This window comes from Globicephala melas, chromosome 5, assembly GCF_963455315.2.
Source record: "Globicephala melas chromosome 5, mGloMel1.2, whole genome shotgun sequence".
Lineage (NCBI taxonomy): Eukaryota > Metazoa > Chordata > Mammalia > Artiodactyla > Delphinidae > Globicephala > Globicephala melas.
This window is the reverse complement of record NC_083318.1, coordinates 52086469-52110364: the sequence shown is the minus strand read 5'-3', so window position 1 is coordinate 52110364 and position 23896 is coordinate 52086469. Positions and strand designations below refer to the sequence as shown.

At 45.2% G+C, this 23896-nt stretch overlaps 1 protein-coding gene across 1 annotated transcript; it reads right to left on the bottom strand.

Moving 5' to 3' along the window:
- Positions 1-4152: 4152 nt before the first annotated feature.
- On the bottom strand, positions 4153-16367 carry SMIM20 (small integral membrane protein 20). Its single transcript, XM_030832228.2, has 3 exons — positions 16147-16367; positions 5673-5729; positions 4153-4909 (listed from the first exon to the last, which is right to left on the bottom strand). Exons 1-3 carry the CDS (start codon positions 16253-16255, stop codon positions 4872-4874), a joined length of 204 nt encoding a protein of 67 aa, XP_030688088.1. The 5' UTR covers positions 16256-16367; the 3' UTR covers positions 4153-4871.
- Between the last annotated feature and the right edge of the window lie 7529 nt (positions 16368-23896).

The following is a 23896-nucleotide window of genomic DNA, read 5'->3' as shown; positions in this document are numbered from 1 at the left end:
CCCACACTCAGCAGGTGCTAGTGAAGTCTGGGAGAGTGAAATCACTTGTCCGTGGAGGCCAGCCCTGGGCTAAGAAACCAGGGTGTTTCATCTGCTGATGCCTCAGAACCCAGAGCCACCAGCAGGCAGGGGGTTCTTTCACCAGCTGAGCACACAGGCTTCTGAACCTTGGGGCCGGACCCAAGAACACCCTCTCAGATCCGTCCTCCAGGTCAGTGCTTTTCAAACTACCTGGGGTGAAGCCCAGTTGTTTGCTTCTAACCACCGATCTACTGAAGACCTATAAAATACAATAAAATTAATTTTATTAGAAACTTTTAAAAAGCAAAAAAGTACAAAAGGAAAGCCCAATTTTTTTTTTTTTTTTTTTTTTTGGTACGCGGGCCTCTCACTGTTGTGGCCTCTCCCATTGCAGAGCACAGGCTCCGGACGCGCAGGCTCAGCGGCCATAGCTCACAGGCCCAGCCACTCCGCGGCACGAGGGATCCTCCCGGACCGGGGCACGAACCCGTGTCCCCTGCATCGGCAGGCGGACCCTCAACCACTGCGCCACCAGGGAAGCCCCGAAAGCCCAATTTTTTAAAAAATTGAAGTATAGTTGATTTACAATATTGTGTTAGTTTCAGGTATGCAGCAAAGTGATTCGGTTATACAGATATACATGGATGTATCTATGTTCTTTTTTTTGATTGTTTTCCATTATAGGTTATGACAAGATATTGAATATAATTCCCTGTGCTATACAGTAAATCCTTGTTAAGGAAAGCCCCATTTTTAAACACCAGATTCAAAAGATAAAAACTACTCTGTCAAACTGCTATTGATGTTTCTTACTACTTATTCTTTGTTTCTGTACCTTCCTCACGCAGACAGGTAACAGTCTTGCACTGCTCTGGGGATGGAACTCTGGCTTTGTTGGAAAGTTTTCAGACCACTGCCTGCTTCCAGTACTCCATGTCTGTAAATTAAGTAAAGCTTGTCAGCTAGACATTTAAGGGTGACCACCACGTGGTCTTAAACACCATTCCCTTCATTTGTTCCCTCAGTCTTTTTTTTCAATTACTCATTTGATCCATCCAAATACTGACGAGTGCCTGCTGTATGTCAAGCCCGGGCCGGTGGTGCACAGGATGGGCAAAGCCCCTGGGTCAGTGGTCTCCCCACACACCACCACATCCCAGCCAAGCCATCCCTCAAATGCTTAGCTTTGCTGCCTCTGCACCTGTGTCTCTCACCGCGTGTCTGAGTCCCAGGCATTTTTTCATAGCTCTGTTTAAATGTCAGCTACTCCATCAATGATAATAGCTATCATTAATCTGACCTCTCCCAGGTCCAGGTATTTGCTAGGCATCTCACATACAGTATTCCTAATTTCCCCAACAACGCTGAGGGGTACGTTTTATCATCCCTCCTGAAACCCACGTTCCTCCCACCAGACAACGTGCTTCTCTGGAAAGTTTCCTGATTCCACAATCTTTGCATCTCTTTTTAAAAATTTTACTGAAGTACAACATACACTTTGAAAAGTACGTGAACTTGTGCAGCTCAGGGAAGCACTCAAAAACTCAATATACCTGTGTACCCTGCTCCCGGATCAAAAAGTAGCATATCAGCACCTTGAAGACCCCCTGTATCCCTTGCCAGTCGCTACAGCAACGCCTCTTCCTAATAGTCACTATCCTGACTTCCAACTCTATGGCTTAATTTACCATTTTTATTCTTTCTCTAAATGGAATCTAAAAGTACTCTTGCAACTTGCTTTTGTTCATTCTGTATTGTTTGTGAGATTCATTGCATTGTTGTCCCTTTTCATCACCATATTGTATTCTATCGTGTGAATATATCACAGTTTATTTAGTCATTGTACTGTTGATGGGCATTTGGGGAGTTTCCAGAGCTGCTGGGAACATTCTAGTCCATGTCTTTTGGTGGATTTATGGATGCATTTCTGCTGCATAAATAACTAGTAGAACTGCAGGGACACAGGGTTTGCATGTGCCCAGTGTCAATAGACACTCCGAACCTCCTTAAAGGTCCTTCTAATATTCCACATCATTTTAATCTTATCTGTGAATTTACATCATTTCCCTTACTAGATTATAAGTGGTTTTTCAATTGAATAAATACTGTCTGTGCACTGGCTCATTTTTAAATGATGGGTCTAACATACAATATAAGATAGGAAACTGAAGTGAGAAAGCAGAAAGGAAAATAAGGTCAGGGGAAAAAAAGAATGAAGGTAATGTAATGGCCCAAATTCATTCCACAAGGTACTTTTTAAAAATCTGGACCACAAATGTGGTTGAGCTTCCTATCAGCCAATACAAAGAAGGAAACAAGTTACGCAAATCAATGTTCACGGGATAAATGTACCAACTCTTCAGCAGTGTGGCTATTTCTGGTGCTGAGATTAAAATTAAGTCAACCAGAGTCTTCCTAAAGAGGACATTGAAAATAAAGGATCCAACTTCATTTTGGCAATAAGGACGGGAAATTTTGTCAGTTTCTCCCCTCCTCTTGTAATTTCCCTCAACAGGCAACTCTGAGGGAACTAATGCAAACAGATTAGACTCAAACTGTGGTACCTGGAGGTACCTGGAGGGGTCTCTGGAATCTTTTTAGGGGGGTTGCATGATCAAAAGTATTTTTATAATACTGTACTATCAAAGGCTTTTTGCCTTTTTTTACTCTCTTCTTATGAGGGTGTAGTTTTCCAGAGGCCACATGACGTGTGATACAGCAACAGATCAAATGCAGAAGTAGATATGAGAATCTAGCATCTTCTATTAAGCCAGACATTAAAGAAATTTGCAAATTATGTTTTCATCTTGGTAAATAAATTTTTCACACAAAAATATGTCATAGTAACCTATGGGTTTATTATTGATATTCGTAAATGAAAAATTTGTTTTAATTTCTAATATAGTAAGCATCTATAGATATAACCCACCTAAGAAGAAACACTTTGGAGTTCTCAAAAATTTCTGAGTGTTAAAGGGTCCCGAGACTATTTGGAGAACGTTCCCAAAAGGATGTTGTTGGTCACTAGGCCCAGAAGATAATTGGTAAAAAAATGTTCTGTGATCAAATACACTTGGGAAATGTTATGTCTCTCTTGGAAATTGTCAAATTAGAAGCAAATAAACCTAATTAATTTGAACTCTCTGTTTCCTAACTGTATTTGACTAAGATCCCCCCTTTCGAGTGCTTTCCTCATCATCCTGGAGGCACACCTGGGAGGAGTGTGGATGAACCACCAGGCCCTCAGTCAGTCTTCCCAAGTAGCATCTCTTACAACCTGGCTTTTGTCAAGCGTGGGCTGCACAGACTGACACTACAGCTCTGAGAACATCAAGAGCAATCCTTTTATAAGCATCAAGGCAGCTGAGCAGGACAGAAAGCCTCTTTATCTCTGCAAAGAGGTGGACCAAAGGTAGGGTCAAGGCCAGGACACAGGTCTCACTCAGGAGACTAAACTGAGTCTGTTCCAGCCGACAAACAGGCCATCGAGGCCCCAAAGTTCTTGTCTATGACACGCAGACACAGTCATTTCAGCCTGGATATCTTCCAAAGCAGATGTATAGGCACTGGCCTCAGTCACAGAGGAATCTCAATTAAGCACCCACAAGGGGCTTGACTCTTAAGTCACACAACCTTTTGGTGCCCCCTCCAAGGAAAAGAGTGGTCAAATGTCCCCCAAATGAGTCAGTTCTTTTATCAGGCTCTTAACTGTAAGTCAATTAAATGTTAGGGAATGCCTACCAAAAATGATGACTTTGGTTTTGGAACTATCAATCTTTTTTTTTTTGACAGTAATTAACATAATTATGCCAGTTGTCTGTTAAGCCATCTCCCAGTTCACAATAATAAAATTATGTCATCAGGTAGCTCATCTAAAAGACAGCGTACAGTAATGTGCAAGGCACTCTGGGAAATGTAAAAACGAAAAAGATGTGTCTTTCAAAAGCACATGATCTAGTAAGGGGCCAGAGAGAGCACTAGAGAAAGAAATTCGTATTCTCATGTTCATCTTTGCAGCACCTGGTGAGGTATCTGGTAGAGAATCGCATTCAATAAATATCTGTCTCAATACATTTGCTATTTACCTTTAAGATTTTTACTTGTATACAAACACCAAACAGTCAAATATAATGTAGTCAAATAATACTTCTGGGTATCATTTAATGCGCTTACAAAGAAGGATTTACAAAAAATCTTACACCATTGTGAAGTAAAAAGAAATCATTTTAATATACATATTTTCACTCAGTTAATTCAACATGATTTCTACTAGGCATGCATACCCATTTAGCTTGATTTGCTTCATAGTCATTTATTTTTCAAAATGCAGCAACCCTCCCAATGAGATAGTTGAGTTGTACTCTTTATTCTTAAAGAGTACAATGTACCTTGCCCTCAAAGAGTTTTATCAACTTTAACATTTTCAAAGAGCCCTAGGAGGCTGCTCAATATGGTGGGTTTTCACTGAAACTTCTTATTTGGAAGACGGCAGAACAGACTAGGATCTTCCCAAGTCTACGGGTTGCTTGTATTCATGTCACAGCTCAGGTGGGTAAGAGGTAGAGACTGAATAATAAGTAGATCGCCTCCAAATGCAGCTGGGTGAGAAAGCTTCATTTTTAGAAAGGAAACCAAATCATGAAAACCTTCGTAATGGTGTGATTTGTTTCAGGGTTCTTTTGATACTTAAGAAGGGAATTAATCCTGGTGCACACTACTCTTCTTTACAGCCTTCTAGAGTTTTCTTCTCCAGCCATCGTTCTTTAGCCAGGTGATTTATTGTACTTGCTACAGAAATGAAAGCATGAAGACTCTGTCTACTTTCATAATCAGAGGTGGTGATAGCCTTTTCATTTCCTGCCAAATGGATCCGACCACACTTTTAACCCTATAGAAAGAAACACGAATAAAAACAGGATTCGTTTTTAAATTTCCTACCACTTCCCTCAACCCCAAACAACTAAGATGACATCAGAATGAAGTTGTGCAATTTCCATGTAGTTGGAGTTAGTGCGGGCAAGTTGCAGGAACCCCGGAACAGGACGGCTGGGAAGCCGTGGCAGCTGACAAGAGACTTTTAAATGGCTCAGAAATTGCCCCACATCAGGGAGATATGTATCTGGCCTAGTTAAAAAATAAATGAATAAAAAAAAGACCGCTGCCACAGATTACAAGAGTTTTGGCTAATAAGCTAGAAACCTCTCATTCTCAGCCAACTTGGATCGTCTCAAAGTAACTAACCATTCAGCCATACAGGGAACTTGTGAGCTTCTGTATAAAGCAGAATCCCGCATCGATTAAAATAGCTCAGAAGTAAACAGTATTTTCCCATGACGGTGGTGTTTAAATAGGTGCTTGGTAAATATGTCTGCAAAACATCTACTTATGCTTGATAGTTAATTGCACACTTGCTACACACTTATGCCCACTTATCAAATGCAGAAGAGAAATGTGTAAACTTGCAAAAACTCTTCTGGAGTAACATATTAAGAGGAAGTCTTGGGGTGGCAACCTCTAAAACGGCAACTGCTGGGAAATAACGGCACAGTTACAATCCAGCCTTGAAGCAAAGATTTCTCCTGCTGCAAAGCACCACTCCCAACGACAACACACTAGTACACGTGAGACTTTGTTGTGATTTTTACGTTTACCTGGTGGCTGCACGTCTTCTTGGACAATACCAGCTCGATTTATGGTTTGTTCCTTCTCTGAGAAACACAACAGAAAAATTACTCATTAGAGAGGGGACTGTGGGGCGGGGCAGTGGAAATCTTTTTATCTACGTGGAACAATGACACGGGACAATCAGGAAACAATATATTTGAGTGCTATTAAATTTAGAGCTTCCATTGCCCAAAGCTTTTAGGTTACAGAAGTTAGATCCTATCAAGCAAAAAGACTGGATATTTTCAGTGAAAGAAAGAAAGCCGTACTTCAGAAGAAAAGCTTCTAATGAACATCTTTTCCCAGTGATCTCAGCAGTTTGGAAAGGCAACAAAAACAACAGCAAAAGAACAATTTTGAAAGAACTGGTGGGTGTGATATGAGGAGAGCAAGGCTGCTGAACTGCAGGAACAAGTACAATTCAGGAGAAAACGATGCAGTTTAGGTGTCTAAAATGTACTCCACTGAGGGCCTAGACCCAGAGCTAAATATGCTATGTTTTTCGTAGGAAATAGAGCAGAAAATTAATCTTTGGGTGGGTGGCTTTGGTTTGGATAATTGAAGCTTCCCTAATTGACTGCAGGTGCTACGCCAATTAGTAAGCACGTTTTAGCGTCAGCAGCTTAGCCAGTCTCTTTGGAGATGTCCCACAGGCGAAGGCCAAGAGAAACTGGGCATTTTATGTCTGTGGGCTTCAAGCCCTCACACATCTTTCTAAGTGGTGTCGAATAAACCTAAGGCCTGTGAAAACAAAGACTTATTATTTTAAGTATCTTGATACACAAATGGTGGCTTTTCAGCAGAAAGACTTGCAGCCAAAGGATGTTTACTACTATATTATAGTAATTAAGTGTTGTAATCAAACCTTTCTTTTAATCAGGCTGACGGTGTTTCTTTAAATCCACGTTTAGCTCTTATTTAATATTAGGCAGTTTTCTTTATTCTCATAAAGATACACAAGCATAAAGGTATAGGAAACAGGGCTTTTCCAAATCAAATATTCACTGAACTTGCTTCTCCGGTGATGTGACGGAAAGTCAATCCTAAGTGACCTGTCTGAGAGTTTTATCAATGCTAAGTTTTGCTTTGGCAAATAAAACACCGGGCAGCAGGGATTATCTGAATCTTGACATCCAATTCTAAGCAAGACAGAGGAGACACAGCATGAGGAAGCTGCTTATACAGAAGGGTCTGGTGGCTCCACTGGGCCTCTCTGAAAAGTAGCAGGTAAACAACAACCAAGACCCTGTGGACCAAGAGATGCCAAAAGAGTGGGTGACAATGGGACCTCTGAGGCGTCAGACTTCCTAAAATAACACAAAAGGCAATCTCATTTCCTAAGAAGTTAAATTCCTGTAGGAGTGAGCCCTACCATGCTGTCACCATGTAAGTCTCCAAGTACGGATCTGTCTCAAACATGCTCTTAGAAAATGCCAACTAGTAAAAGACTACACTGTCATCGATCGTGCCAGGAACAAAAACAGATGTCATTTTTCACAGCTAAAAGGTCCGTTCTCCAGTATCATGGAAGAAGGAAGAGATGAATTTTTAACACATGCTTGATTGCCAGAAAGCATTCTAGATGTCCAGGTTTGAGAGAATCAGACAACCTGGTGAACGGAACACATTCTCCAAGAGGCAGGTCCTGCAAAGCCAAAGAAGCTGGCAGGCTGCCAAGCATCAGAGGAAGTTGACTTCTGGTGGCAAAGGAATGCCTAATTTGTGTTCTCACCTCTTACAATGAAATGGAGAAACAAGTGAAGAGAAAAGAATCCCTGTCTTCACACTTCCTTGCTAATTGCTAATGAGGTTGGAGAGAGGCTGAGGATTTATTTTAAATAGACCATAATCTCTTTATAATCCTTGTCCTTATGCAACCCCCTCTTTTTTGGCTTGGATGGGCAATTTAAACCCATTTGCAGGAGTTCCTACCAAGTGATAACCGGTATTAGCGTCCTATCTACATCCCCTGGTTCTTTAATCCATTAATGTTTTATAAATACTCTAAGGCCAAAGCAGTCTTATATAAATTCATGATATGACACAAAGACACTTTATTTGTGAATGCGAGATACGCTAAAGGGAAAACAAACTGGCCCCTTGGGACTTAGCGAGCACATCTTGATGAGGTTGACAGTAGGTTTCTGTTTTGCTATCATTAGAGAAACAGCAAATGTCTCTCAACCTCTGGAAAAAAGGGCAACACAGAAGTCAGGGGTTTAACTATGTGGGCAAATCAGGATAAGCTAATTACTGACCTTTTAGTAGTGAGCATGCTTCTATCAGGAGTGAAATGATAGAAACGCAAATATGCAGCATGGGGCCTGGAGCTTTGCGATGCCCGTTAGAAGTTCCCTCTCCAGTGTCTCAGCAAGCCCGACTCTGCCCCCTGGTGCTAAGGCAGTGAGCTGATTTGCAGTTTTAATTGAGGATCCTTAGCTCTACTCAAAGGGCCAAGGCAGATTATTTAAAACTTAGTAATACATGCAGACGGGCTCATTTTTGTATGGTAGCAAAAGAAGCTACCTCGTAATGTTTAAGTCTTTGAACAGGAAACCTATCCTTATATTAAATGTCCATACTGTGAAATCTGTGTGACTTGCTACTTTATTTAACATTCACAGCAAATTGATACAGCGTGCTCTAACTGCCAGCCCCCTCAGTGGTCTTGTTACTGACTAGTTGAGGGTGCTCTTGGGGAGGACCAGCAGATAAAAACCTAAAAGCAGGTGCAGAATCTGACCTCGGAGTGGGGGGCCTACACAGTGAAACCATCACCTCGGGAACACCCCTCCATCTCCTCCTGCCAATGAACAGTTAAAATAAAAGCAACTCACCACCTGAGGTAATTGGACAAATGTCAACATTTGAATATGGACTGTATATTACATAATAACATTGTGTCAATATTAAATTTCCTGGATTGGATAATTGTGATTATGTAAGAGAATGTCCTTGTGCTCAGAAAATACATGCTGAAGTGTTTAGGCATCAAAGCTCACAAGGTCTTCAACTCACTCTCAAATGGTTCAGCAAAATAGTAGTAACGATTATATATGGAATGTAATTATATATGAACATATGCGTGTCCATATGTATGTATGTATAGACGTGTAACATATACATAGCGAGAGAAAGCAAATGTGGCAAAATGTTAACAACTGGTAAATCTAGGTGAAGGACATAAAAGGATTCATTGTACTATTCTTAGATCTTCTCTGTCGGCTTGGATTTTTTTTTTTTAACAACAAAAATACACAACTGCAAAACAAGTATAAGGAAGTCCAAGAGCACTGTGACTATTCCATGATGATTAATTGAAAGTCTCTTTTAAAAATAGCAAAAATAAGATAAAATAATACTTTTCTAATGCTCCCACTTTGCTGCAGTCTGACTTCGGGGTGATCCAGAACTAGACGTGTGTATTGGGGGTGAGTGTGAGCCAGCGGCTGGGGGGACCAAAGGGCCATCGGAAGCGTGGGCTCCTTCCAATACCATGAACACTTTAGTTTCTCACCAGGGTGTGTGGTAGAATCCAGGCAGCTTTGTAAGGGCTGTTAGAAAATAAGACTTTAGTCTGCACATTTCATTTGACTCTAAGGTGAAAAGAATAAAAAGCATATTCTGAGCACTTGCCATATAATCGGGAAAATGCCTTTCCAAGGTAAGAGGCATTTCTGAGTCAAGTGATTTCTCGCAGGCCTGCTCTGACTCTGTACCACACGCTTGAGGTTGGGGGCGGAAGGGGATCGGGAGGAGAAGTGAGGTATCACAGCTCTCCCACGTAACCTTTGGCTTTACTGGCAGACACTCTCCCCTGTCCTAAAAGCAGGTGAAACAGGGCATCATTAAGCAGCAGACAAGGCTGGGGAGTTAGGGTCTAGTGTCTATCCAGGAATAAATGTGCTAGGTGACCTTGGACAAGTCACCTAAATGAGGGGACTGAATGAACACAAGATTTCTGGCAAAACCCTTTGTGCTTCTGCACATCTAACTAAAGTTAAACATGAACAGGATCACAGAAAATGATCTTATTCTGTCTCATTTCACAGGTCGCCCTGAAATGCTGTTATTTTTTAAAGCCACATTCAGGATCACTGTCTGGTTCCAGGATGCAGAGACAAAAGGCAGACCAGCCTTCAAGTTATAGCGCCTGAATGTGCGCTATACGTATAGCTTCAAGTATGCTTCCCTGAATGTGGGCTCTTCCCACGCATCATGCTGTGCCAATAGGCTGAAAGCTAATCAGCAACGTCTGGATTCCCTCCAGAAGCACAGCAGAACCATCCCCACACTTCTGGTGTGGGAATGACAACTGCCAATGCCAACTGCCATCTCCCCAGTGCTCATTTCACTACTCAGGTATCACGTGTGGAACTGACCTTGTATTCCCCCTAATACTCGGTGAAGTCTGGCTGAGTTAGTGAAAGAGCTAGAGATCACACTGAATGTCAAAATGAAATTCAACACAGCAGTCTGTGATAATGGCCTGTCTGCTTTTAAATCGTAGAAGATCTCCCTGGCTTTATTTTACCTAAGCAGCCTTGTGCCTCTTTCCTACTGCCTTGAGGCTTATTCCAGCAGGGGCCCTAGAGCCTACCTGTCCCCATACCCAGGCCGGCCAGCATCAGTCAGGCTGGCCCAGATGAAGGGTCAGCAGTGTCTCGACACTTGGGCCCTACATGGCCTGGGCTCCTTGCTAGCCTCTGGCTCCCCTTCTCAAGGACTGGGTGTCTGCCCGGCCTTTCCAAGGACTGTGGGCTTCTCCTCGGTCTACCCAGAATTCTGGGGACCATAAATGTATGAAGGACGCTCAGAAGAGAAACAGCCAACAAGAGAGGCTAAGGAGTGGATGAAAGGCAGGAGCAAAAGGGCAAAGCCAGGAGTACTGGCGGAGGGGCAGTCACGAAGCCCAGGGAAGAGAGTGTCTCAAGGAGGGAGAGTCTGGCTGGGGCTTGTGCCTCTCACGCATAGTCACCTGACCTCCTGCGTCACAAAGAGAACAGAAGCCACAACAAACAGGAAGCATCTACAACCTCCCAACATCACAGCTACATCTAGAGGTACCCACACCTGCCTTTCTCCTCAGTTGCTGGAAGAGGTGTCCTGCCTTTGGTCCAAGTCTCCCTCCTCCATCTGATCTCAAGATCCCATGCCACCTCGCACTCTATGGACTGTCTTCTCTCTCCAGCAGTCTTCTTTGTCCAGAGGCTCTCTTGGCTCTCCCGCTGCTCCCAGCCAAAACGAAAACACAACAGCCCCCTTGACCAGCTGCAAAATAATTCGTCATTCTCCTCTCCATACAGACCAACATCTTTAAACAGTCAACCCAATATACTATTTACTCTTCAATCCACTGCGATCTGATTTCTGCCATCAAACCATTGAAAGCACTTCTAACAAAACAACCAATGAGCTTTACCTTCTTTTTGCTAAATCCAATGGATATTCTCACTTTTTTTCTTCCTTACCGTCTTCAAGCAGGCTAGCCCTGCTGACCACCCCCTTTTCATGAAGAGCTATCTTCTTGGGGCTTGAGACTGCAGCCTCTTCTGGTTTTAATTCTCGCGCTCTGGCCACTCCTTTGAGGACCCTTCCTCCTCTGACCACTGGCTCTTCAGACCCTCAAATGCTAGTGTTCACCTGCATTCTGCCCTGGACCAGCTTGTCTTTTTCAATCTCTGAATGCTGCCTGGGAGCCCCACCTACTACAATGACTCTGCTTCCTATCCAATGCCAGTGACGCGCCAGCTCCAGCTCCAGTTCAGATCCTGTGGTTCAGCTCCCATCGCCTACAGGAAATCTCCAGAAGCATATCCAGGTACCTGAAACTCAATACACCCCAAACCGAACTAGCATGTCCTCTCGTCCCCCAAACAGACTTCCTGTATTTCGTAATGTCTAGCACCATATCTCCTCAGCTGCTGGACCCAGAACGCTGGGTGTCAATCTTTCCTCTGCCTCCCTCAGCCCTGAGCTAATCAGTCACAAATCCCTGTAGAGGATTTATTTCTTAAATCTGGCTCCGGAATTCAGTCCTCCTCCCCAGTCCCATAACCACCACCACTCTGGTTAAGGCTACAGTCACCTCTCCCTGAGGTCACAGGAAGCACAGCCTTCCCGTACCTGGCCGTCTTACCTCCAACCTTGACCCTCCCAGCCCCTCCATCACACACAGTCAGAGATTCCTGGAAAGAGTGAATCTGATCACCTTGCACTCCAGATTCAAATTCTTCAATGCTTTTCCACCGGCTGGACTCTGAGGACAGCAGAGGGTTACTGAAGTATTTTGACTAAGCGAGTGAGAGGATCGAATTCAAAGAGCAAACAGCGACAGCCACAATGGAAGACCTGGAGTTCTATACATTCTCTGACACACAAGAATGGATGTTCCCAGTTACAAATTCTCACCAAAGAAACACAAAGATGTATTTCAGAATGAAGAAAACTGAAACTAGAAAGGTGTGAGATGAAAGAAGGATCAGTGAGTAAAGAATGAGGGTAAAGAGAAACAATCAGTGACTGTATAAAACACGGATGGTACTAAGTCATCTGGGGAGTAATAAACACAAGGCAGGACGGGTGGGGCATCTGGGACAGGAGCTAAGGCATTCTAAGGTCTTTGTATATTTCATAGGAGGTAAAGATATTGACTAACTTTAAACTGTCACCACAAAAGAAAAAGAGAATGTAACACTTTCAACCTAGTAGAGGGTAAGAGAATTAAATAAAGCAGCCTTGAAGGCAGAAAAGGAGAAAAAAGGGAAGTAGAGAAACAGAAGAATAAATAGAAAACATAAGATAGGAAAAATAAATGTAAATATATCAGTAAACATAAGTGAAAATGATCTCAATCCAACAGTTTAAAAAGATTATCAGATTGGATTTTTTAAAAATCCCAGTTTAGGGCTTCCTTGGTGGCGCAGTGGTTAAGAATCCACCTGCCAATGCAGGGGACACGGGTTCGAGCCCTGGTCCGGGAAGATCCCACATGCCGCGGAGCAACTAAGCCCATGCGTCACAACTACTGAGCCTGAGCTCTAGAGCCCGCGAGCCACAACTACTGAGCCCACGTGCCACAACTACTGAAGGCCGTGTGCCTAGAGCCCATGCTCCACAACAAGAGAAGCCACCGCAATGAGAAGCCCGTGCACCACAATGGAGAGTAGCCCCCGCTTGCCGCAACTAGAGAAAGCCCGCGCCCAGCAACAAAGACCCAACACAGCCAAAATTAAATAAATAAAATAAATAAATTTATTTAAAAAAAATCCCAGTTTAGGCTGGTTATAAGACTTAAGGACAAATAAAGGCTAAATATAAGAGGATATCTACATCTATATCTCTCTATATATACATATAGATATACACACACACCAGGAAAACACTAACCAAAAGAAAGCTGGTAACTATGATAATATCAGATAAAACAGAGTTCGGGAGAAATATTAGGGGTAAAGAGGACTCATATAATAATAATCGAGCCCCCCCAGAATATTCTAGATTGTGTGCACAGAATAATATGGCCTCAAGATATCTAAGTCAGAATTAAGAATGATCTGGAACCATCATATACAGAACTCTGTACTCCCAAACAAGAGAATATACATCATTCCCAGCAAACAGTGAACATTTGCAAAAACTGACTTGTACCAAGTCACAAAGCAAATCTTGACCTATCAAAAAATCAAAATCATATAGTCTGAAATCTTTGACTACAAATGCAAAGAAGGTAGATCAGCAGCAACACACTAACCAGAAAGACCACAGTGGCTGCTGGGTAAAGAATGGGTGGTCCTGGGGACCAGTGAAGCAGGGAGACCAGCTCAGAGTGCAGGGAGTGGGTGGGGGACTAGGTACGTGTGAGGCAGTGACATGAGAGAAGAGCTCTGACCGTCTTGTCCGGTCACATACATCTGGCACCTAACACAGTGCCAGACACACAGTAATTGCTAAAATCCAGGTTTAAAAAAATGAAAAGGAAGCTAACTAAATGCTAGCTGAATGTGCTGAAATGAACTGAAGCTCCGTCCTCACAGAGGGTTCCCATGACCCGGTCACGAATGCCTCACCTGGGTCGGTCCACCTGCTTAAATCTCCTTGTCTCACTTCCCTGCCCTTGTGATTCCTAATTTTTAAAATGTTTTTATGGGAAGCCTAGTGTAAAAATATACTATGTGTTTCTACACCTGTTATCTCATTTAATTCACCCCAAAACATGTAAATTCAGTCCTGCAAATTCCACTGTTACAGATGAGGAAACAGGCCAGGCTCCGAGAGGTTGAGTAACACACCTTAAGGTCCTCCTCTAGTAAGGGATTTACACCCTCATCTGACTTACTTCTCTCACCCTCTTAGAGAGGCAGTATGGTGCCCTGGTGTCACGATTAAGGGCACTGGTGCAAATCCCAGATCCAGGACTCATCGGTTGTGGGTCCTTGTACAAGTTAACTGTTCCATACCTCAGTCTGTCCACATATAAAATGGGGATGATGATCACACAGCAGCTACAATGAAGGGTTGTTATGAGCACCAAATGGATTGATATATAAGAAGTACTTAGAAGAGTGTCAGACATATAATAAGCTTTCAATAAATATTAGCTATTTAGTATCATTACCTGTTTAAGGAATCAGTTATGACTCTCAGATAAGAGTGTTCAAATTAATTAAGACTGAACCAGAAAAGTGGGCAGGTGTTGACTGCCTTACAGTTAAAAATGCAGATATTGTAGCCACACACACTAAATGTTCACTTTAAAGGCCTAATCCGTCTGTCTCAAGGCGACTCAGACAACCATAGACTCCGGACTACCCCTATAAGACTGTTGTTGGGAGACAGCACAAACCCACACCCTGAGCATCTGACCCAGAGGAAGGTTTCTCAGCCTTGGCACCATTCGCATTTTGGGCCGAATAATTCTTTGTCAGGGGTGGCTGTCCTGTGCATGGCACAAAGTTTAGCAGCACCCCTGGCCTCTATGCACTAGATGTCAGTAGCACACACTAGCCCACCCTATGCCGTCCATTTTGTGACAAGCAAAAATGTCTCCAGATAGAACCAACTGTCCCTAGGGGGACAAAAACCATTCCCAGTTGAAAACCACCGCTCTAGTCTTCGTGACTGAAACTTCTCTAGTGGGATCCAAAGCAGACCCCCTTGTCCCAAGTTCAACTCTAGAGGCTGTCATCAAACAGCGTGGGGCAAGGATGCAGTAAGGACGGATAATGCAGATAGATTATACAGGGCTTCACACAGCCCCGTGTTCACCCTCACGCATGGTGCATGGAGACAGGCTGGGAGGCAGAATGCAGAGGCCATTTCAATCTTGGCTGATGAAAAGAAGCCACAAGGAAATCTGTGTACTTAAAACGCTCTAACTCAGAAACCAAATGTTGTAGCATCTGTAATGGGCAGAGCATTTACATGGAGCTTTCGCCTTCAAATCGCCAAGCTTTCAGCCTTCGCTAATATTGTCAAGGGGCACAGTTGGCCCTCTTCCATCTTCAAGACGGTTCAGGTTTCCTGGAGAACAAAATGAGCCTCTAATGCCTAATATTTTCTCTCTGACAGATGGTTTCAGACATATCAAAGTGCTAATCCTTGCTGAGGTATAGGTCTCAAGGAAGGAGAGCTTGGCTTTTAGAATGATAGGACTTGAATGATTAAGGAAGAAAATTACTCGCAGGATATTGACCATTGTCATGTGAGCAACAAGCTTAAAATGAAGACAGCAGAATCTGAAAAAATATTTGAGGAGAAAGGAGAGGAAAAACTCAAAAACCCAGGTTAACAGTTTAGGTTTGAAACATTTCCACTGAAAGACATCTTTGGGAGTGGAAATGAAGTGCAATAAAAACACCTTCAAGCTCAGGATAATTAGGGTCCATCTCCCTCCCCTCAACATCATCATTCCCAGCTTCAGTGTCTGGAAGGTCTGGAAACAGAGGTGGGAGTAGGAATACTTGTCTTGCCACTTACTAGCTGTGTGTTCTGGGGCATGTTGAACAACCTCGCTGACCCTCAGTTTCCCCATCTGTAAAACAGATAATAATACCTACCTCAAAGTGAGGTTGTGTAAATTAAATGGTCCAATGTGTGCCTAATGAGATACATTAAAAGACTCCGGTGAATATGAACTACTTTTTAGTGTCGACCTACTATGTGCAGATTGCTTTCATTACCACCTTTGAGTCTCACCAAAGGCTAGATGATTTTATTATACAAACAGATAACTACTAAAGGGGTTGCTGAGATTCTGAGAGATTGAGTCACTTGTCCACTGTCACAAAGCTGCACACAGCGAGATTCGAACCCGGGTCTCCCTGACCGGCGAACAAAGCTCTGACCATGGCCCCACGTGGGGAAGGGAGGGGAGTTACTGAGGCCAGGCCACCGCGTGGGATCAGAGGTCACTCTCAGTTACTGGGCCCAGGCCACCGCATGGGGCCTGAGGTCACTCACGGTATTCGTCCAGCCGCATTAGGGGCCGGAAGTAGATGGGGTAGAAGGCGGCGCCGATCAGGGAGATGAAGCCGCCGAAAATGAGCGCGGTGCGCAGGTTCGCGGTCATGGCTCCAGCCGGTGACCGCCCTGACCCGCCGAGCAGCCCTCACTATCGGAATCCCGGATCCCGCCGGCGGTATCGTGACCCCGTTCGGAAAAGGAGGAGTTGCTTTCGCTTCCGGGCCTTGGGGGCGGGGCTAGGAGGCGGGCCGGGGCCGTGGCCGGGGGTGGGGTGGAGTTGGGGCAGGGGTGGGGCCAAGGGCGGGGTCTAGGATTGGGTGGAGCTAGGGAGGGGCGGGGTCAGGGACCCGGCGCACCGCCTCCCGGGCTCTCCCTGGCAGCTCGTAGCGCTGGGCGAGCGCGATACGCGGCTAGAGACTGGAGCTTTAATTGATTCCCTGTTCTGCCCCCGACCCCCCAGCCTGGTTTTTCTTTCAGCCGCCTCCACCCACCTATCTTCTGACCTCGTTTACCACTCCCTCCTTTACAAACCACGTTTTTTCGTTCTTCCCCCATTGATTTGATTTTTGTGACTATACCAGGAGGTGGATGCTCTCTATGGCTCGTTGATTTAATCCTTGTATTTTTTACAGGTGAGGGAATCCTGGCTTGGCTGCGCGGATTTGGACAAGTCACTTGGCCTAAAGGGCGGTTTGAGGGGATTAGAGACAAAGGTGCAAATCGCCTGGCCCAGGATGGCCCGCAGGGGATTCAGAAATCGGAGCCACAGGGGCTTATGAACCACCTGGGAGGACGGTTTCAACATCCGAGCTACACCTCACTCTGATTTTCCATGCCCTCCTCTCTCGTTCTTCCCTTTGCTGGATGTCAGGGTTACGAATGAGGATGGGGAGTAGAGATCAGCACAGGGCGGGGAGCCAGCAGCCAGTCCCACTGATGGGACCTTGGGGCTCTGCCTCCTGAGGTGGGAGCCACTGAGGACAGACATCTGCTTCCTCTTCCTGAGATTGCCATCCTCCGTGCTTCCAGGTGGGCTGTGCCGGCATACGACCCACCCAAGGGTACTGGGCAGCTGAGACTAAGATTCCTTGGGCCTTCATTCAGTCCTTTATTAAAAAGAATGATACCAGTGGCTGGGGGCTGCAGAGGAAAAAAGACCCCAGCACATCCTGACCCCAGCATCATTAGTTAGTCCAGAAACGGTCACGATCTTTCAGAAATGGCGTAGAGGACACAGGTTTCCTCTTCTTTGTAGTTTTGTAGTTGAGTCAAGCCATTTACTTCCGTAGTTCCAGAAGCATATAAACCAGGTGTTCGATCTGTCAGCAGATTTAGGGACTGTCTGCTATGCCCCCAAACATCAGGCAAAGTGCTTTGGGGGCCACAAAGATGAATAAGACGTGACCCTTGTTCTCCAGGATCCTGCTATATGGATGAAGAGACAGGACATGTACATAAAAAGATAACTAATGACCAGATGCCACCTGTTGCTGGTGAGTGATACGGTCCTGTGGGCTACCAAGTTCAGAGGAGGAAGACAGATGACTGTAGAGTGAGACAGCTGCTCCTCAGGGGCTTGCAGGAGCTTGTTAGGGGGAAGACAAAAGACTTCATAGCAAAGAGGGAAGCTGCAACGCATGCTTTATATCACGTGATATAAAAATCCCAGGTGTAGGGCACATTTGTTGTTTTAGCCACCCAGCATCCACTTCTCTTTCTGTTAATAGTACCCCAAATATCTTTTGGCAAACCACTCCTCTCCTGATTTGTGAGGTAAACTGGGGCTTCTCCCCCCAACCCCAATCCTTACTCTTTCCCAGCTCTGAAGGTTAAGCATATAACCAGGCCTGACCAAGCTCCCTCACTCATCATGGGGATGATGGGCACTGGACCCAGGCCTGATTGTCCAGTGTGGCTGCATCCAGCTTGTCCAGCCTGGCCACATTACCCATGTTGAGCCAAACATAGTCTATCCCAGCTGCTGGGAGGCTGGATTTGAACTGGAAGGGATGAGACTCTGGAACTGCTGGGGACCATGGTTTAGAGACTGAGAATGAGGACATTATAGCAGAAGGAGAGCTGAGAGATGGAGAGAAATCAGATGCTGACACTACGTTTGAGCCCCTGAAGCCAACTGTGCCCCAAACTGGATTTCTCAGTAACATGAACCAGTAAAGTCTCCTCTTCACTGAAGCCAGTTTGAGTTGGGTTCCTTTTTTTTTTTAATAGATCTTTATTGGAGTATAACTGCTTCACAATACCGTGTTAGTTTCTGTTGCACAACAAAGCGAATCAGCCATATGCATACACATGTCCCCATATCCCCTCCCTCTTGAGCCTCCCTCCCACCCTCCCTATCCCACCCCTCTAGGTCATCGCAAAGCACCGAGCTGATCTCCCTGTGCTATGCTTCTGCTCCCCACCAGCGAACTATTTTACATTCAGTAGTGTATATATGGCAATGCTACTCTCACTTCGCCCCAGCTTCGCCCTCCCACCCCATGTCAGCATGTCCATTCTCTATGTCTACCTCTTTATTCCTGCCCTGCAACCAAGTTCATCAGTACCATTTTTTTTTTAGATTCCATATATATGCATTAGCATATGGTATTTGTTTTTCACTTTCTGACTTACTTCACTCTGTATGACAGACTCTAGGTCCATCCACTTCACTACAAATAACTCAGTTTTGTTTCTTTTTATGGCTGAGTAATATTCCATTGTATATATGTGCCACATCTTCTTTATCCATTCATCTGTCGATGGACATTTAGGTTGGTTCCATGTCCTGGCTATTGTAAATAGTGCTGCAATGAACTTTGTGGTGCATGACTCTTTTAAAACAGCAGGAGTTCCAGATGAAATCACCACAGGTGGGATTTCATTTGCTCAACATCTCCATGAGCTCCAAGTCAAGGATTACTCTGTGATTTAGATCAGGTCACTGAGAGCAAGAGACCTCACACGATTGGCTGAGCCAGGACCAGGACTGAGCGCTCATGATTCCTAATAGAATATGCTCCTCCATGACATCCTACTGTCTTTGCGAGCAAGCTTGGCAGATGGCTGGCTGAGCCCTATCCTCAGAGCCTCTGAAAGCCAGTGTGGGGTGTGCCAGGGTGTCCTCATGAGGTACCAGCAGTGCTTCCAAGGCAGGGACAGGACCAATGTGGGACAGATGAGCCATCCCCTCTCCAAGGTGATGAGGGAAGTAACTGGTGGTTTCTCTGTCCTCTCATGCTGATCTAGAGGTTTTAGACTGGCCAGCAGCCAGCCTATAATCTATACAAATACACTAATCTACACAAACAATATAGTCCATCTATAACTTATTAGCATCATTATACCATCACTTGCCTGCCACTGAGTCCTATTAAAACAAGTTCATCTCTTTGATCCCAATGTTCTTGCCCTTTCTAAGAATCCCACTGACCTATAGATTCAATCAGCAAATACTTACTGTGTGCAGGCAAAGCACTGTGCTGGTTGATCAGGAGCACAAGAAAGAAGCAATCAACATTTGCGTATTTGACAAAGGTTCACTGAGCCAGGCGCTCCTCAGGTGCTGGTGGACGCAGCGGTGAATTAAGAAGAGAGTCTGCTGTCCTCATGGTGGCTACAGTCTGGCGGAGGGATAAGATATTGGCTGTGGATAGTAATTGCTTTGTGGACACTCAGCCTCCCCTAATAATAGCTCCTGCTTCCTTTCAGAGAATGACCGCTCATCTTGTCATTCCTGCTTGGACTGTAAATCCAGGGACCCTGTGCGTTCCCAGCAGTATTAATATCAAAGCTGTAGAACACTTCCTTTGTGCCAGGTTTACCCAGTTAGTACTCACCAATCCCCAAGGATAGGCATCCCCGTTTACAGAGAGGGAAGCTGGATCATTGCAAAAAGGACTACCTCAAGGTCACATGGCTAGGAAGTGGCAGAGCCTGGATTCATATCCATGAGGCACCAGAGACCTGCTCTCACCATCAGTCTAAACTGCCTTGCAAAGTTAGTGTGTTCATGTCGTCTGAGTATGGGTTCAATTCCAACTGGGTCCCATTGTTCTCTTTCTCCCAGAAATAAGAATCATGAGGATGGTGACACAAGGACAGACAGCACTGCTGCAGTGGATCTCTTCCACTGCTAACGTTCTGGTTAGATTAATGCATATCTCCCACTTGCCTGGGGTCCTGGAGCTTCCCTTGTTTTCCCGCCTTGCAGTCTGATTCTCGATTGTTCGTTGTATTCTTTCTGCAGGTCACCCCGTAGGCTTCTAGTAAACTCCCTTTGGATTTCAGTGAGTCAGAGTCAGTTTCAGTTGCATGCCATTAGGAGCCCTAATAGATAAAGAAATTCCCACATTTATTTCCAACACATGACATAGATGAAGGGCTTGGGGCACCATAGCTGTGCTAATGTTTGTGAATGCCAAAGGAGGTTCGGGTCTGGGGAAGGTATTCATGCAAAGGGAGAGAGAGCTCAAGGGACGTAGGGAGACAGGACGCAAATCAAATATGTCAGGAGTCCTAGGGTGCACATTTTCATCTCAGTCACTGAGAGAAAAGTTGCTTTGGGCTCCTATCCGGCACTTCCTCCCTCTTGCCTTGGATGTGAAGATTGAATGCTTGCGGGAAGCAGACCACCAGCGGTGTCTTGCAGAGTTCAGACAGACCTCAAAGTTAATCCGCTCTCTGATCTAAGCAAAATGTGATGAGGGTTTCCTGGGACAGCAGCTCCACTAATTGTGGCACTGCAGCCCAGCTGCTGTATTTTTAGACTATTGTAGATTCCCAAGAAGTATCATTACCTTCTGCGGGAAAACAGACTAGAAACTTGGGGTTTGGAGTGGGGCGAGATCTAATACAGGACCCTCTGGACCTGTGCTTTTGAGAATATGAGAGTAAGCTGGGGAAATGCTTCCCTATTTTTCTTGGGCTCTGTGACTCTCTGAGTCCCTACCCATCTGTATAAATATTTCCAATTTAGATTACTTGTCAAGTTTTTCTTCTTTGATCTGATTTTTACAGCTAAGAGATCTCCCCACATGTCCATGTTGGCTTATCTCTTGCCACACCATCCAGCCTACAGTTTTAAGTGGTATCTTTATGATTTCCAGGTGTCCGGACGCAGCCTTTCTGCTAAACTCCAGCCTCATGGGCCTGACGGCCATCTTCAGGTCCAAGACCCACATGTTTCTGCTCCCTCCTTCTCATTTTCAAGGTCACTGGCTTGGTTTGAGGCTTCACCTGCTCACTTGGCCATGGCGGCCCAACCTGCATGCGTCATCTTCTTCAGTCACTAACTGTCGCCGAAGTTATTTTCTGAAACCATAGATCTGGCCAATCACTGCTCTTCTCAGAAGCCTTCAGTAACTCTCTAAAGGATGAATTATTCATCCTGGACCCCAGGCTCTGGTCAACAGGCCATTAAAGGCCACTGCTGCATCCATGGGCTTCTGCTGCATGAAAGTAGAGCTCTTTGTCTTGGTTGCCATGCTCTGTGCCCATGGCCATGGCTGATTGAATCAGCAGGTATGTAAGACCCAGAACATAGTCAGAGGCCCCAAATCTCTGCCTAAATGGGGAATGGGCTGACCCAGTCAGACTCTCTGCCTCTGGAATTTCAGCTGAAAGGTCAGAGAGAGTTGGAAGGTCGGCAGAGAGAGCAGAGGTTGGACAGATGCACAGGGGGAGGCGGTAGCAACACGAGAGGAACTGTGAGTAAGCCATGGTGATGAGTTAGCAGAAGCTGTGAGAGAAAAGCTGAGTAGATGGGGAAGGAATTGCCTGGGAATAACAAGAAGTGGAGCACAGTGGAGGAGAGTGAAAACCAAGATTCACAAATCCCTGCTGCTGAGAAGTAACGAGGTACCTTAAGCCCGCGGACTGCCTGGGATTCATTTATTCATTCATTGATTTCTACCAGTTTTATGGAGCACCTGTTATATGCCAGACACTATTCTAAGCTTTAGACAAAGTCCTTGCCTTCATGGTGCTTGTATTCTAGCTGGGGAGGTAAGTAATAAATAGATTTAAAAAAATAAATGGGGGCTTCCCTGGTGGCACAGTGGTTGAGAGTCCGCCTGCCGATGCAGGGGACACAGGTCCATGCCCTGGTCCGGGAAGATCCCACATGCCGCGGAGCGGCTGGGCCTGTGAGCCATGGCCGCTGAGCCTGTGCGTCCGGAGCCTGTGCTCCGCAACGGGAGAGGCCACAACCGTGAGAGGCCCGTGAACAGCCCCCCCACAAAAAAATAAATAAAATAAATAAATGGGGACAGTTTGACAATTTCTTACAAAACTAAACATACTCTTCCCATAAAATCCCAAAGGAGTCTCCTCTCAAAAACCTGCACATGGATGTTTGTAGCAGCTTTGTTCAAAATTGCTAAAACTTGGAAGCAACCGATATGCCCTTCGGTAGGTGAATGGATAAATAAACTGTGGAACATCCAGACAATGGAAGGTTATTCAGCACCAAAACGAAGGAGCTATCAGGACATGAAAAGACATGGAGGAGCCTAAGTGAAAGAGGCCAATCTGAGGTCTACATGCTATATGATTCCCACTACATGACTTTCTGGAAAAGGCAAAACTATGGAGACAGTGAAAAGATCAGTGTTTGCCAGGGGCTAGGGCACAGAGAGGGATGAACAGGCAGAACCCAGAGGATTTTAAGGGCAGGGAAAATACTTTGTATAATACCATAATAATGGACTCCTGTCATTATACATTTGTCCCATCCCACAGAGTATGCAACACCAAGAGTGAATCATAACTCTGGACTTACGGACTTTGGATGATAACAATGTGTCAATGTACGTTTATGGTTTGTAACACATGTTCCACTCTGGGGGAGGGTGTTGATAGTGGGGGAGGGTATGTGTATATGGGGGCAGAGGGTATATGGGAACTCCCTGTACTCTCGGCTCAGTTTTGCTGGGAACCTAAAACTGCTCTACCAAATAAAGTCTATGCAAAAACAAAGTCCTCTTCCCCCACCCCCCAAAAGTAGAAGAGGTTTTAGTAAGCTGTGGCATCATGGAGCCACAGGAGGAAGGAATGGATTCTGAGGAGGGAAAAAATCTATTTCGTAACAAAACACTGTGGGAAGGGGCTACTCCAGATGAAAAGAAACTAAAGGGATGAGCATAACTAACTACCTAGAAAGATAGATAAATAAATAAACAAATAAATACAGTAGTAAGTGCTAGAAAGAAAAGTAGAGCCAGCAAGAGGACTGGGGGCCAGGTGGGGGACAACTGTTTTTATTTAGGTGTCAAGGAAGGTCTCCCCGAGAAGGCAGCAGACCCCTGAATGAACAGAAGGAGGGGCCCATGTGAATATCTGAGGGATGAGCCGTCCATGCGGAGGGACCTACCAGTGCAAAAGTGCTGAGCCCACGATGTGCTTGCTCTTCCAAGAGCAGCAAGGAAGTGGTGTGGCTGGAGCTGAGGGAGTGGAGGGGACATGGATGCGGCCGGGGCAAGAGCACCGTGCCCTGGACCTCGGAGGCTGTGCAGCGCTCGGGATGTCACTGTGCGTGCGATTGGGGTCGGGGGTGGGGCGGTGGAGAGCCACTGGGGGATCCGGAGCAACCTTCCAGTGCCAGGGTCTCTGGGGGAAGTCCACCTACTCTGCAGTTTGCATTCTTCCCGCAGACGCCTGTCTCCCTGACCCATGGGGCCCCGTTGTTTCCCACAAAGCCCCTTTACTCAGAAGAGCAGGGACAAGTTTTCCTTCCTGGAGAAGAGCG